We start from the raw sequence: 17014 nt of genomic DNA, 5'->3' as shown, positions 1-17014 counted from the left end.
ACTTAAACAAGAGCAGTTACGTGTATTCCCCAAAACATCAATATATTTTGTTTAATGTGGCAGCATTTATAAACGCATCACATAATTTAGCTGCAGACATGATGTGGGTCTGTTTAGATGTTGGTGTGGTCCTTTCTGTCTGGGCTGCATTGCATGTTACATCTTTCATTCTCCAGTGCTGCCAGCTGCCAACCTACATATAAAGTATCAAGTTGCTCACATAATAAGATGACTAATTCCAAATTTGGACTTAAAGGAACATACAAGTAAACTGCAAACTAAAACCTGCAACAACATTTTTTAGCCACTTGGGGGCAGCGGAACCAAGCTGTGAATACAACATTGACATATTATCACCTTTGTTGGCAATTTGGAGTCATGCTTTGGCGACATAGCAAATCTAACTCTAATGGTCACTCTCCTTCTAGTTCTATTTTTGGTGTCCACCTATTCCTGAGAAAAACATCTGGCTATTTAGTTACTAAATGGTGTACTTTGTTCACCAGCTTGTTGCTTACTTTATCTGCTGTGTCATGCTGGGCAGATAGTTAGACAATTTTTTGAGCAACAATTTTGCTTGTATTAATAACTGTAAGGTAGTTTTTGGTCTGTGTTTAAGGCCTAATCGTTTACTACAAGGAATGATTTATGCTTTGATCATTTCTGTAAATCATTTCCATAAATTTAGAGGCAAACTCTTGACGATAACACAACTTGTTTTTTGATTCAGTACAATTTACTTAGTCTCCATTTGTCATCAAGATGAAAGCTGTACAAACCTGTCTGTTTCAGCAACAATGCCACATGAGTGTTTCACAGTGACGACAGTTGGTAATCTCTCCCACACATGCAAATTGACCTGCTAAGACCTGTTGGAAGTAGTTGTACAAAACTATTGATTCATAATGGCCTGCCAGAATCCAAACTGCAGGAACAGATTTGCCCTTGGTCTGACTCTCCTGAAATTCCCCCGAAGAGGAAGAAGAAAAAAAAAAAGAAAAAGAAAAAGAGTAAACGTATTAAGCTGAATAAAGACCAAGCGTGGTTCCATGTGTCCATATATATATATATTTTTATATAAATGACAAATAGGCAAGAGTTTCTACCAAAATGGTCCCTTGGCATGAAGGCCTAAGCCTGATATGATTTGATTTATGCGCTGAAGGACGGAGGCCCAGTTCTGGTCTGTGGATACTGAAGTATGCCTGGAAATAAAGTGAAGCCTTGAAATAGCAGTGTAAAATACTGCTTTGCACTGCATAATGACGGAGCAGGTCTTGTTTTGGGAGCATAAAATTGTTGTTGAACAAAAAAGCTGAGTGAATGGAGCGATCACGGTGTAGTCTTGTTTCCTGCTTAACATTGCTGGTACACTCTTTCAGCTGTCAACTGTATCGTAAAAACACTGTAAGTAGTTTGAATTAAAACTTTTAAGACTGCTGAGAAGAGAATTGGGGCACATCTTATCCCCCACACCCCATCTGACCCACTGTTGGCCTGAATATTTGTTTACAGTGTGGTTTAACTCTCTATATGGATTGTGTTGTGGTGTAATCTGATTACCCCCCGCCCCCGCTCTAAAACTGAGAAGCACTACTGACAGAAAACAATAATGAACAGGAAAAAGAATGTAACACAATCCACAGTTATGCATCAATCAAAACAGAACTTTATTGTATCAATACAAAAGCATTTGCCCTCAACCTACATACAATCCACCAAGGTGCTCAAAGTCCAGCACAAGACACAAAAACAATAATAGACATAAACTAAATAACAACTATAAGAGAGATAGTTAATATTGTGCTGTACATTGTCATTATTCAACATATATCTGATATTTTCAAGCATTAAACTAAACGGCTACAATGACTCTTCTGTTAATTTTTAGTTCATACAAAGGGTAAATGTTTAAGTTTGAGAGCTGATGACATATTACAAATTTTTTTACTGGTTAAGACTTTAGCAGGACAAAGAGAGTGTCTATAAAAAGACAGCAGCTTTAACATAGCTGCTTTTAGATAGCCATGGTAATGAGAGGAATGTTGTGGGAAGGATTTTGCTTCACCACCATGTGTCAGCTCTAAACAGAGTCGACGTAGTCTACATATATGGCATCATTTCACTCACTGTACTTAAAATGTACAATATTCTTAAATATTTGGTTTTTAGGTTGGAGTTTAAAATTTTAATTTCCCCAACAATTTCCCTGATTCAAATGTTAACAGTGAAAGGTTCTGGACTGCATAGTAATTGGCAGGGAAAGATGTACATTTGATTAAATACATCCACTATGTAAAATTATATAAAAAAGTTATATAAAACTACACTGGTGTTAAGCATACAATACTGTTCAAACTGGAGACACTAAAATCCAAACGTTGATCTCCTAAAAGAATTAATGTAATTCTGTGTTTCTGAAGTTGTGTTTCTCGCCTCCACGCTCACACACAATCGTTCCTCTAAAATATAATACAATTATATGATAATGTAAAGACAGTGACCCGTTTTTCACAAACACACAACTATCTTGGGAGATTCCTCAACAGCTGTAAAGATGGTTTGGAGAAAACAGTTGTGGCTGGAAGGAAAAATGCTGGTGTGTGTCGGTATTTACAGAGTGTGCACATATGTGTGTGTGGCTCTCTAACACACTCAGTGCATTTCTTTAGAAGTGTCTTTGGGTTTGTCGTTGGCGGCGACATTGGTGAGTCTGACATTCTCCTCCTCACTGCTTTTGTTGTCACGCACTTCTCCCTCCGTGTGGAAGCCAACCATCAGCTGGTAGATTATCACACCGATGAGGGCACCAAGGAATGGGGCAAAAACGGGCACCAGGAACCAGCCCTTTCTAACCCTGAGGAGTGACAAATAAAAAAAAATGTTTTTCTTTACAAGGTCAATAGTGAGCACTATGGGAGTGTTACAAAAGAGAACTCACATAAACTATTGAGAAAGAAAATGCTTTAAAAAATGTGTGTACTTACGTGAAAACGTCGCTGCCCCACCCAGCCATGGCAGTGAACAGACGGGGACCGAGGTCTCTGGCAGGATTGACAGCATAGCCAGAGTTAAAGCCCATGGACAGTCCAATGGCCAGAACCACAAATCCCACAGTGAAGGCCTCCAGCCCTTGGGGGATGGGGTTGTTGTATGGATCCACAATAGCCAGGATACACACAATCAGCGCTGCTGTGCCGATTATCTATGTTGGAGACAGGTACATTTGAGACAAAATTATGACTTGGATACCTGAGTTGTATCATCTGTTTATGTACAGTTAAAATATAGTGTACAATTGCTGTTTCTACATTTCAAATGGGTACCTGATCAAAGAAGCCATTGACTAGGGTGAGATGTTTTCCAGGGTAGGTAGCAAAGATGCCAGCTGTGGCTTTAGGCCCAGTCACATTGAAACATCCAGGATGGTCCCACAGGGCATCTAAAGAGATACAAAAAAAACAAAATATAGCATAAATTATCTTTTGTTTAGACATGTTTAAATGACTGGCAATATTAAATGAATCAAATCAAATCAAATTTGGTTCCACGCCTGGAGTCATCTCTTACCATAGTACATGCCGAAAATGATGGCGGCACCGAAAAAAGCACCAATCGTCTGAAAGAGGAAGTACATGGGGAACTTTCTCCAGCGCTCTCTTCCGAGCAAGCACAGGGCAAAGGTCACTGCAGGGTTCAGATGGCCACCTGATAATGTACATGAGGACAGTATGTCAGTACATGTTATGGACAGTGAAAAAATACCCTGACTCCAGATTTATCAATACAAGGTACAAAACTGCTAATGTGTTCCTGCAAATTGAATTTGTCTAAGCCATAATAAAAACCTACAATGAAACCAAACAGGTCAGATATTGTAATTCTCAATAAAATACTTTGCGTACCTGATATCTGGCCACAGATCAGGATGCCAAGCATGGCAGCGAAGCCGAAGGCAAAGTTGACTGTGAGGAACATGCCATGGGAACCACCGCTCAACACCAGCTGGGCCACAGCACCACAGCCAAACATCTGGGGAGAGAGAAGAAAAGCAAGTTTACACTGGGTCCTATTAACTTCTTGTGCATGTAACAACTTGAAATTTGTTTCTGTTGTAGAGACAACAATTAATCCAGCGATGATGCTGTGGTGTTTGCTGTGTGTGATATTCAAGTGTGATTACAAAAAGCAGAAAATACAGAAAATGCATATTTTTCAGGGCTTTTGAATAATCAAGTTTTGTGCATCAACTATATTCAGTATCTTTGTGCAAAAAACATGAACACTGTACTTTGTTAGCCAACCAAGGTCAAGGTTAAACTGAGGGGTGAAATGAGGCAGTGTGATCATTATCAGTGAAACCAGTGGAACAAAGACCCCTTTAATGAGCTCTATTGTGTTTGTAATGGCACACAGGAGAACAGATACTGTATGTAGAGGTCAAGGTTGACCATGATTGGGGCAGAACTGTCGCTGCTGCTGTCCAACTGATTTATCTAGGAAGGGAAAAAAACCGAGTTCTGTTTCCACTTTGGATGAAGAAAATGAGGAAAACATATGTGTTCATGGGCAACGTGACTGATTCTGTCAAAAGAAGAAGGATTTACAGAATGTGTTGCCTTTAGATGTAGGTGCACTACTGCTAAGCAGGTGCCTTACAGTTTATTCTGCATACTGTGTGGTTATGTGTGTGTATACCCTCTTTATATGTGTTTGGTAAAAGGAATATGTGTGGTCCATGCCGAGGCTACTGCTCTTTAAGCCCCCTGATGAGGATGATTTTCAGTCCGACCACAGGACTCAGATGTTGAGGTTAGCTTGAGGGAACCACACTCAGAGGGACTGGCGCCTGAGGGGAGTTCATCATCACTGGGCTCAGTCTAAACTCTTTTCCACCCCTGATGAAGCCAGCCATTACTGGAAAAAAAACACTACATAAATTGGCCCCATGTTAGGATTGTGCTTAGTTTTGTTTTTGGAATGGGTATGAATTTCTCCTTGATGTTATGCCACAATGGACTTGTGAGATGTGACAATAAAAACTCAAAAGCTCAGGACTTCTCACTTCACTTCAGTTTTTCTTAATGTCAGAGGCATCCGATTGCAAATGATGGTCCATTAACTGGCGCCAACTTCCTCACATTCCACTAGAAAGGTCTTATTTAAATCCGACACTGAATCTGAGAGCAGTATTATTCCTCACTCTAAAGTTCTCATATTCACCAGTGACTGTGTGTTCACTCTGATAAAGCATTCCAGCAAGTTGCTCTGTTGTTGTCATATAGTTAACTTCATGCCACCACCTCCTTAACCAGCTGGCTGATTCAGCTGGCCATGCATCCATGCAGCTACTTACAGCTTTTAGCACAGTCGGGGAACTTATTAAATGAGAAAAAACAACGCAGCAGTCAGCCAACTGCAGCACATTTGGCAATTGTTTAGGAGCTGAAGGCGAAAAAAAATCTGATGGCCTGGAACCAGTAAATCACTACCTGTGTGATCTTTTCAAATCAGGATGGAGAACCTCAGAAGCCCCCCTGCAGCAACTCAGAGCAGGGAAAAGTATTTTAAAGTGAAGCCTGAAGTGCACGTTGTGAAAGTGCAGTGAGGGGTTAACAAAACAGTTACAGTAGGATGACCGAAGACAGTGGCTGCCTATGTGGACATCTTTCCAAAGCCACTTTAGATTGACTGACCTGATACTATACATCCCACTTTTGGAGTGTGAACAACAGACATCCAGACACATTACATTGACATCAGCCCATGGCCAGAAAGTACACTAAATCCTCAGCATGAATCGAGTCCTGAAATATTCTGTTTAAGGATCCTAACAAGTTAGGAGCTGGTGACACATGCCAAGAGTGCCAAAATCAATGCATACAAAGAGTTCAACACACCCACGCACACCCTCACGTGTCGCCTATCCTGCCAGTTCATCCTAGGTCATTCCTTGAAAGAAGCGCTCTTTGTTTAATTTGCCACTTGTGGAAAGTGTTCCAAGTGTTAACAGACTTACATCTAGAGAGAAGATGGCAAACAAAGATAACAGCACCAGAGAGAGAGACTCTGTGTTCGATGATAGCGGAAGGAATATAATGTCAGTCAAATGCATGATGCGATACCTATTGTTCTGTAAATGATCCTCCCATTGCTGCCATCGACATGTGTCACCTGTTAAAGGACTGTGCCACACCTTTCTGTCCCATCTGTAGTCACTTGCTTATTTCACTTAATGCACTTAATTATCTGACTAACAACTGATAATAAATATTTTCAGTCCCTGGCTATTATGTAAGTAGTAGATAGTAGTTTTCCACTGCATATTGGTCTTTATACATTTTTGGTGTTTATATGAGCTGCTTGAAATTCTGAAAAAAGTCTAACAGAGGAAAATATGAATTATTTTTTTCCTACACTGACTGGATTTTTGGATTAGAATAAAATGTTTACTTCAGTTAAAAGCAGCATGCTTCTAGGCTTTCATAAATGTTGCTATTAATCACTGGAAATGAGTCTGTAAACTCAGCACAGTCACACTGCAAATGTTAAACCATTACAGGTGCCTTTAAGTTGCTCACTAAGCTGGTTGTTATACTAGTATTAACTGTAAAACTTATTTTGCATCAAATGCCAACCATCTGCCAAGAAAGGGGTGATAAAAGAATACTTTTTATAGAAGTAGCCTTTGTTTGTTTATCAGCATAGATGGCCCAATGCCTTTTGTTCATTTTACTCAATGAACAAAAGAAGTGTCTGTTTTTCTGCTTTATGTTCATTTGAACCTGAGGCAGCTTTTATGACCAGGGCATAATTGGAAGACGAGCTACTTTTTCAGATTTCCTCTTTGTGTGTTGGAATGCATCAGTCTGTGGTAAAAGGCGACTAACATAAGACTGTTTAAATGTGTGTAGTTTGTGTGTTTAGTTTCATACCTTTTACACTGAGTTAGTGTTCAGCTCTGACATTACCATGCATGTTCTCATGCACACACACACCTAACACACTGCAAAGTGATAATAGGATGTCATGAGGTCGTGTCTCCGGGATCCTGGAGCTCAGCTTCCAAGCAAATATTGTTGTGTTATCTTAAACATGTGTTGTTCCACAGAACATGAAGTCCTGATCAACCTGTCGCTTACCTGTTTGTTCTGAACTCAGTTTATCAAATGCCTTCATCTAATACAAAGAGTGTCATTTTGCTAGCCTTGAAGTCTATTAATGGCTCATAAATTGCATGTAGTTTCTGTTGCAGTCATTCATCACGCTTTAAACATTGCAATACAGAAATGATAGCGCACAAATGCTGTCATATAGAGTGTCATTGATCATATTGCAACATCAAAAGAATATTGAATGGTGCGGGTACTTAGAGAAAAGAAAACACTGAAAGGGGACAGAGTTCAACTGCTCAATATAGAGCCTTTTTTACAGTATGAACGTTGTGACCTTTTCATTTAAAACTTGGCTGCTTTGTAAAGTTATTTTGAACATATTTAGTTGAGCATGAGATCATGCAATATAAGTTAAATGCACACACACAATTGTACACACACACACACACACACACACACACACACACACACACACACACACACACACACGCACGCACTTACCACAAGGATGAGGGTGCCGAGACACTCTGCCAGGGCCTGGCGAAGCAGCAGGTTGCGGATCTGGAAGAACCTGGAGAGTTTGTTTAAGTACGCCTTCTGTCTGCCCATGTTTTCTTGCTGGAGGCTGATGAGACTGTGAGAAGAAAGGCACTAATGGGTAGGTAGGTTTTTCTGAGTGGCTGTGAGGCTAGGAGGACCAGGTTGCTCTTATAGAGCCAAGATGGGCTTGGACTGGGCTGGTGCCAAGCCTGAGCTCAGCCCCACCCTCTGCACCACGCCTCCCTGCATGTCATAGTGTGAATCACATTCTGGTTTTCTCACTCTTTCTCTCCCTCTCTCTCTCTCTCTCTTTGTCTAGTCTCTGTCTCACTCTCTCTCTCTCTCTCTCTCTCTCTCTCTCTCTCACACACACACACACACACACACACACACACACACACACACACACACTTAACATTGTTAAACCAGTGACTCCTTCATTGACCTCATTCATTACTGGAACAAGATACCTCGGCCTCCTCAACACAAGCCCATCCATAACCATATACCTTGCCTGAATATTATTCAGTTATCTGCACATTAAAAGTTCAGCTAAAAAAAACTTAAAAAAAACTTCCAGATACATAATCAAAATGGTCTTGAGATCAGGCAGCTACATAAACAGAGAAAGAGTTTACTTATGATGCCTCTTTAGTGATTTTTAATGATTTTCTTTAATGATGCTTCTTAAATTTGTAAAAGGCCACTTTATAAGAAGTGTGATTATATATCTTTGCATTTTGAGATTTGTATGTATCTTGTCCTTTGATTTTGATTATTTTAAATGAAAAGCAAAATTTACCTCTTCAGTTATTTTGTACACTTTCTATGCTAATACCTGATTTATGGTGTAACCTAAGTGTTGCCTGATCTGATGGTAATCTTGTTATTATTTCAGATATATTTATTAGCTTTGTAGATGCAAAAACATACATGGCATACAACTGACAAGACCACAAATGACATCCACAAGATACGAAGAAAATAAAAACGACAAAGAAACAGAGTTTTTACATACATCACATAGATTACAGAGAGTCTGTCTCTTTATAAATTTGCAGTCACCTGTCTTAGATTAGGCACCTGACTCACATATGGGAAAACATACCTTACAGAGAGAAAGGAGAAGTGCCTGCACTGAAAGATCCTGTTTTCACTTAAAGGAGCAGTGTGCAAGATTTAGGGGGATTTAGTGGCATCTTGCAGTGAGGATCGCACATTGCTATCAGCTGAACCTGCTTAGAATCCCTTAAGTGTTCATTGTTTAGGAGGTTTTCATTGGGAGCTGAATTATTCGCAGGAGTCTCTTCATTTGCAAGACACTGGGTGATTTAAAACCGATTAAAACAGAAAACGTCACAAATCAGTGTTTCTCCTAAGATGGTTGGCACGTCCCAGACAGGCTGTTAGCCCAGCACCTGCTAAGGTGCGCTCTCGTTTTTTCTCCTACAACTTCAGATCCAGACTTTCAAGAGGTTTTTACCAGAAGCCAAATTATCCGCAGAGGTTTCTTCCTCTCCAAGAGAAATGGACCTGGTGATTTAAGCTGGTAAAAATACTGAATAAAATAGTTTCAGGTTACAGTGTTATGGATTGAAGAGTTACTCTGATGTTGTTCAGCTCATCAAAAACTCAACCAGAATCTGTTAATGTGTGCTCACCTTTTCTTCTTATCCAAACGCTGAGGAGGTTTACAGCGGGACTTAAATGATCTCTCTCCAAACCAAACAGATCTGATGGTTTAAACCTGTAAAAACACAGAAAAACGCAGTTTCATATTTAAAAAATTGTGTTTTGAGACATTACTCGTCACAGAAGGGCAGCTAACTACAGTGACCAGAAAAATGCAAAAACCCAAATGGCCATATCTAGACCCATTGTTTGGTTCGTCTGTTCTGGTCTGCTGTAGAACACAGTGCAATTTGGCAACCACTGTAGATGAAGACCCACTCTTTTTGTAGATACAGAAATACAGCACGCCACACACACACACACACACACACACACACACACAACTGTAATGCATACTTGTTTGCAGCCCTTACTGGTTCATTCTCACCCGTTCACACACATTTTTCTCTTTTCCCTCTCTGTTCCTCACCTCGTTTCCTCTGACCTGTTCTTTTGTGCCCCGTCTGAAACTTCATCACCACATATTATACCGTCTTTGTCTGATTTCAATAGAGGTGTGAGAACATTGCCAGTTTTAAAAGCCCACAGACATGCCTCTATCAGTCGGAAATCAGTGTACCATTTCTTTACTCTGTTTGGAGCTCTTTTGTTCTCTTTGGGCTATATGCCTATTTTGTTGTGACAGGGGAACACATTATCAACTTCGGCGAACTGAACATTAAACTTTTGTGCACATCTGTATAGATGTAGAAAGATGTGAGTTAGAATAAAAAAAGTATCCCTTTTGTGAAAATCTTCCATTTCATTTGCACGCAGACTGTATCTCAATGAGAGCACGGGCAGAACAATGATACAGAAAATTATAGATAAGTGACATGTTACACCACTCAAGGACCCTGTGGCAATGTGAGTCATGTCAGTCACAGCGCCGGCGTCAAACCTACATGCGTCATGAATGTTGCACAATACTCGACAAGGAGCTGTATGAGTCCAGCCCCTGTGGAGGGGGGCGGGACAGAAGAATATGACAGGTTCACAAAAATATGAGCTTGCCAACCGTGTCATACGTTGCTGACATGTTAACGGGAATTTAGGTAAAGGGATTGGATGTGAGCCAAGTTTAAAAAGTAATGTGAACATGAAACATTTTCAAAAGGTTGAACTATGGTACTTTTGAGTTGCTGTGCATGACAGGAGTGATAACTGGCTCTCCCTGAGGTTCCTCTCACCATCCAGCTGCAAGTCAGATGGACTGAAGACGGGTAATACAATTATTTCCCACGAGTATGAATGACAATGAGTCATTTTGTGTTAGACTGTCTCTAATTTGTTAACCTGCTTACTACACATTATATATCTGGGCAATAATACTGCTAAAAATAAGAGATCACAAAAAAGTTTTAGCAAAAACGCAAAAAGGCAAGCATGCAAAAAAATGGAAATGTGAATAAGAGCTGGACTTGCATCTCAACAAACTGTGTTCAGCAACAATCTGGCAGGGAATGATTGTAGAGCTGGTTTGTAGATTGATGAGTGCCACCAGGTGTGTAGGGTGAAAGAGTGTAGGCAAGGGGTGGGGGGAGAACAAAAGACAGACAAAACTGAAACGCAACAGGCACACACCAAACACACAAAAGTGACTGTAAAAAATAAATAAAAATCACACTCCGGCAGACATACAGGAGTCACCTATGGGGCCTGTTGTGACACACCAACCAAAGAGGGTACAATTAAGAAATTATCAAAACTTTACATACAAGTGTGCAAGGTTGTACTTTTAAACACTTACAGGGAAATGTGAAAAAGAGGGTTTGGGGGTCCTCTGCCAGAAAATTTTGAGCATTACACACTTTCCTGCATTCTGGGGAATTTTTTTTCTGCAGCAATTTTTGCCTTTTCTAAATCAATTTCTACCGTAAATGTCTTATTTTGACAAAATTAACGTCCTCTGCTACTTTTATGCTTTTATTGGATATTTAAATGAAATAAACAATATAAAGATAGAAAAGATAGAAAAGATAAATGCCCCCTACAGGTTATTATAATTTACACCTACAGGTGTGCCCTTGGGCATAATAAGTTTATTTGTATAGCACTTTTGTAAAAAAAAAAAAAAGTGCTTTGCACACAATTAAACAGAAAATAGATAAAAATAAATAAATTATAGCTAACGTGAGCTACACAGAGAAAACTCAAAGCACACCAGCAAAAAAGACTACAGTTAAGTTCACAAGTTCACGTAAAAGTTGTGTTACCCTTTACAAACAGAGGTAATGGGTGATAACAGAGAAATCAGGAAAACAAAATGATACCATAGGGATTGATCCACAAAAAAGTGTGTTTTACAAGTGTGTTTTTTAGGTTAAGCACCAGCATCCATAGAAGTGGTATGCATGCATAGAAAAGATATTCTTTTTAAAATAAAAGCATTATTGTACTTACTATAATAAATAGTTTACTCTTCATCTTGTGGTGCTTATTCATTCTTAAGTTTTGCTCCAAAGCCATCTTTTGACAAATCTGTTCTGGCATATATCAGTTATTTATTTTAACCTGACCAGTGCTGCCATCTTCTACAAAGATAGGTTAAGGAGTTTGGTTGCACATGTTTTTTGTTTTTGTTTTTTGTGTGCCTTTGTCTGTGTCTGATTCAGTTTACCTCTTCAGGCTGCCAGAAGGAATCCCATATAAAAAGCTAGAGGAGCTGCATTTTTGGGCCACATGGTTTTAAACAACTCTTCCTGGAATGGTTTGGCTCCCAGACAGGACAGTAAATCGGAAAAGGGAAAAGAATGGTGGTACCCACAAACATTAAGAGAAAGCTTTAAAACCAACATGTATTTCTGTCTACTTTCTCCAATAACAAGTTTTGACAATTAAGCTTTCCTGTTTTACACACACACACACACACACACACACACACGCACGCACTGTTGTTTTATGTTTTTCCTTCATAACCCTGATATCCTTAGGAAATACGCTGATCACTGTTTTTAATGTCTGTGATTGATGGCCATATGTACCATGTGTCTACCAGATGTGTCTGTCTTTCAGTCGGACTGCCAGTGTGGCAGTTGTTTTCCATCAGGTGCTGGAAGACACGACACACAGACAGGTGATGAAAGATTGATATCCCTCAGAGAGACAGTTTGGCTCACTGCCTTCGGGGCATACAGAGATTACGTTTGCAACAACTAAACACTGAAATTAAAAGACCGATCCACTTCACTGCAGGTCAAGGGTCCTTGAAGTAGCACAGGAAACTCTTCAGTTCATTGTTTCAGATTTCCCCTTTTTGATTTGTTAAGAGCCCTGTGTGTAGGATTTAGGGGGATATATTGGCACAAATGGAATATAATACAAGTCATTTATATCTAGGGGGTGGGTCCTCGTCCCCACAGATCGCCATGTACCACCTTGTAGCCCAGAACAGACACACCAAACACTAGGTCTAGATAGGGACATTTGCGTTTTGACATTTTTTGTGTTTAACACGTCAACCACCACAGTTAGAAGCCCCTCCGCGAAGAACAGTGCCAGAAAAACACAGATTTTTTTTTTAAACTGCTTTATACTGTGTTTCTGCTAAATTAAATCATGTGGTCCATTTGTTTTGGGAAAGAAGAGACCTTAGTGGATAATTTGGCTGCTAAAAACTTCCCAGCTAGAAATTTTTGGTTTTAAAAACATTGTTAGAATGTTACAGTGCAAGTTCCCATAATGTTTTCAGCAGCAATTTTTTTTTTTTTAGTTCCTTCAATGTTCTTTCTAAAGGTAGGGTAACATTCTCTAAAAACATCCTAAAAATGTTTGCAGATAACCCTTGTTTATTTATTTTTAAACTATAAGGTAGGAACATTATGCCCTCCCATTCTCAAAATGTCTTTAGTAGCGAGGTATTTTAGTGTCCCCAGAATGGCATTACTTAAGTGTAGGCTAATGTGCTTTAAAAACTTTATACAAATGTTTTGTGCTAACACAAGTAGTTTCATTTTAACATCATTAAAAACATACACACACAGTTGGCTTCACCACATCGCTCTTTCCTCCACTATTAAATAGCTTTACACATTCAATGCAACATATGACAATTGTGAGGGATACTTGGAGTATACATAACACGTGTGTCATTTAAAGTAGTTAAGAACGCAAAATGATAAATATTATATTCTTGTTATAAATCTGTTGTTAATGTTAATGTTAATATTAAGGTAAACGCTCTTTTCACCAGTGTAACTTAGCTAGATGACTGTTAAGATTAGCATTTCCCGGGATAAATTCACAGCATGCAGTCTTACATTAGTTGTGTAAACAAAGAAGACAGGCCAATGAAAGTAATAACTGCTGCTGAATCGGCATTATTTTCCAATGTTTGAATGCAGTGTTTTACATCATTATCCTGTGAGAGGGACAGTGAGCATGTATGCAGGATACAAGGACTCTGACATCAAATCAGCTGTCATTAATTTAATTATTTACGCCTGTGCTTTTCCTCAAAACATCTTCTGTAAAAGAAAGCCTGGGTTTGATTTTGATGAAGTCTGGCGCTATCAAAAACATTTTAAGAAGGTTATCACTCAACATGTTTGGGATTTTTTAAAATAGAATGTTATCCTGTCCTAAAGAACATCATTCTGGGGACTAAAAGAAAAATTGCCAGCGAGCATTATTAGAACATTGCATAGTATCATTCTCAGAACATTTTTAGAACCAAAAATTGCTAGCCGGGTTTGTGATTCATAGAAAAGTGCTATATTTTAGCTGTGAACTCAATTACACACATTTAACACATCATTCTCAATGGGGTAAGTGCAGTCTTCTGTCTGTTGTTCTGTTGTTATCAGGTAAAATTGCAGGAGTGTTTTATAAAACAACAATCTATTATATGTTATGCTGCAGCAAAATGCTCTACCTTTGTTAACATATCACATCACAGAAACATCCTAAACTAAAGGAATTCTTATTATGACAAGTTTCAGCTGGTTGTCAGTCCTCACTGCTAGATGACGACACTAAATCTCCCTAAATCTGACACACTGGACCTTTGAGACAGACAGCCTTGTTAAAAAAAAGAAAAATGTGTCAATCCACTCAATGAGTCTTCGCTCAACAGTTTTTAGCAGAACAAATAGCCCCGTGATATCAGTCTAAACTGTGTGAAAGAGAAATCAGCAGTCATGTCGCATCATGACAGAACTGACTAACTGACTAACTGACTAATAACAACCACCAAATTGCAGAGTCATTGTTAGCTCCTCTCAAGATCAGGTTGGCAGCGTCTTGTAATCGATGAATCACTCCAAAAGGGATTTGTAAAACGAACGTAGACTCACATTTGTTTGCAGCCAGACAAGAACTTACAGATAATTGTATAATATATATAAGAGGCATACGATTAAACATCAGTCAAATTGGATGATTTGATTTATATCACTGTCTAAATGTTGTACTGAGTCCTGCGTGTGGTGCATTTAGCTTGTCTCTGGTACATTTCCACTTTCTCCACTTTCTCTATAATTAAGCTGGACTGTAATCAAAACAACATGCTCCTCTGTCAACAGCTGCAGACACAAACACAGACACATCCTATGACACAGCCAAATGTGTCGTAAGAAGTTTTATATGCTGTGTTGTTCACGGCTAAGCTCACAATGATGTTACAAACACACTTGCAGACCTTTGCTATGCCGCAGACCATCGTATGGATTAGCTTTTGTTTCTGCAGTTGAATTTTGATGCCTCGGACTCAATAAATTGATCTCTGCTTTTGATTGAAGTGTCACATTTCTTTGAACAAATTCATAAAAATGGTAAATGGACTGTACTTGTATAGCGCCTTTCTAGTCTTATTGACCACTCAAAGTGCTTTCACACTACATTATCACATTAACCCATTCACACACTGGTAGCCGAGGCTACCTTACAAGGTGACACCTGCTACTCAGTAATTATTCACACGCACTCACACTCCATTGACATGGCATTGGGAGCCATTTGGGGTTCAGTATCTTGCCCAAGGATACTACGACATGTTGCCCAGAGGAGCCGGGGATTGAACCGCTGACCTTCCGATTAGAGGACGATCCACGACCCGCTTTACCTCTGAGCCACAGATGCCCACAGTTAACAAATGATGCAATAATTATATATAAATTAGAAACAGTATTACCATCTTGCATTTGTCCAGACGTTTTGCACACATTTTACTTGATTACATTAGGGACTATTGTGTTAAGAACATAATGTTACAGAGACAGGAATCTCATCACTCTTCGACTACAATTTATACTCACGCTAATCACAACCCTCACCTGCATCTCAGATTTTATTGCCCTTTCAGTCACCGCTGGAAGTACAAGTGAAATCTTAGACAAGCCTCAAAGACAGCCAGAGAGAGAGAGACTATCACGCAACTCCAAACACTGAACACCTTTAAGTACTATAAACCCTCCCTGAATCCAGGTTATTATAGATTATCACACACAGGTCCACTTACAATTTATTATCAAAGGACCACTGAAGACCAGCAGTTTTACTGTTTATGAACGAAACTGTCAGCCTGTATTTACATGTCGCAGATGGCAAGGAAACGTTTTATTGTTGCATCACCTGTTTGTTGATTGTCACCAAGGTTGTGAAAGCTCACATCCACCTTTCTTACGTAGGTTAATTTAGCAGAAATGACAAGTATAGGCAGAAACTGGAAACTGTGACCTCAAAGCCTCAGTGTATCAAGTAAAATTTCAACAGTACTCCACTTCCTGGTAAATCGGTGGAGTATGTTGATCCCCAGAGCTGCGTTTTGGAAGCAGTGGAGCAATAATGTCAGTAATTTATGAAGAATCTGTTTTTTTTGTTTTTTTTCTTTAACACCAATCTCGTATTTTAAACACATTTTCAGGGACTGTAGCGCCTGTCTGAAAGCAAATTAACTGGTACTCTTAAGGATTGTGACACAGCCATTATGCTGGAGTTTTCAACTAACCAGAAATTTAGAACAGACATAAAACACTTTTATATGTTTGTCAGATTCTTGATGTTCAGTTCCATTTAATATACTTCTGCTGAAACTGATTATGCTAGTTATTATCCCCTGTCTACTGCTTTCGTGATTATTATCTTGCTTATAGTAACAATGACTTTAAAGTTTTGGCTGTGAACCTCCATCACAGTTTTCCTAAAAAAATAAGGAGTGAGACAATCCCTATGCCTGAGTTTCTTAGAAGCAGTGAATATGTGTCTGAAAGTGTCAAATACTGTCAACAGGAGACTCATGGAAACCTGAGTCCTGTTTTTAATGTCTAACAACCAGTTTCATGATTTATTGATTTACGCAAAACTGCAACTCTGAGCTGCAAGCAACTGTCCCATTGATTATTAGTTAAACGTATTTTATATGGTCAATAATGTATCAGAAAATATTCAAAAAATGACCATTACCATTCCAGGATCTTCAACTGAAGCATTCAGATTGCACCGTTTGTCCAACCTACAGCCCAAACCTAAATGTATTCAATTTACTACCAAAGAAAACAACTAATCTTCACATTTTAGAAGTTTGTTGAAAACTGACTTACACAATAAATCTACTATCAAAATTATTGCTGATATTTTTATTTTTTTATTAATCAACGAATCATTTCAGCTCTATCGTAACAGCATAACTAAACTCCAAGTTCAATTAAGATTATTTGTAAATGAATGGTCCAAGTCTGTATTATTTTGCC

The 17014-nt window shown here is 39.0% G+C and overlaps 1 protein-coding gene across 1 annotated transcript; it reads right to left on the bottom strand.

The window, feature by feature from the left end:
* Positions 1 to 1646: 1646 nt before the first annotated feature.
* LOC121943144 (aquaporin-3-like) lies at positions 1647 to 7824 on the bottom strand. Its single transcript, XM_042486578.2, has 6 exons — positions 7617 to 7824; positions 3906 to 4032; positions 3571 to 3708; positions 3327 to 3442; positions 2988 to 3205; positions 1647 to 2857 (listed from the first exon to the last, which is right to left on the bottom strand). The coding sequence occupies exons 1-6, from the start codon at positions 7722 to 7724 to the stop codon at positions 2656 to 2658; spliced, it is 909 nt and encodes a 302-aa protein (XP_042342512.1). The 5' UTR covers positions 7725 to 7824; the 3' UTR covers positions 1647 to 2655.
* Positions 7825 to 17014: the final 9190 nt, after the last annotated feature.

This window comes from Plectropomus leopardus, chromosome 4, assembly GCF_026936395.1.
Source record: "Plectropomus leopardus strain MGB_pleo_1.0 chromosome 4, ASM2693639v1, whole genome shotgun sequence".
Taxonomy (NCBI): domain Eukaryota; kingdom Metazoa; phylum Chordata; class Actinopteri; order Perciformes; family Serranidae; genus Plectropomus; species Plectropomus leopardus.
Note: the sequence above shows the minus strand (reverse complement) of the source record. Positions and strands in the feature narration are given on the sequence as shown.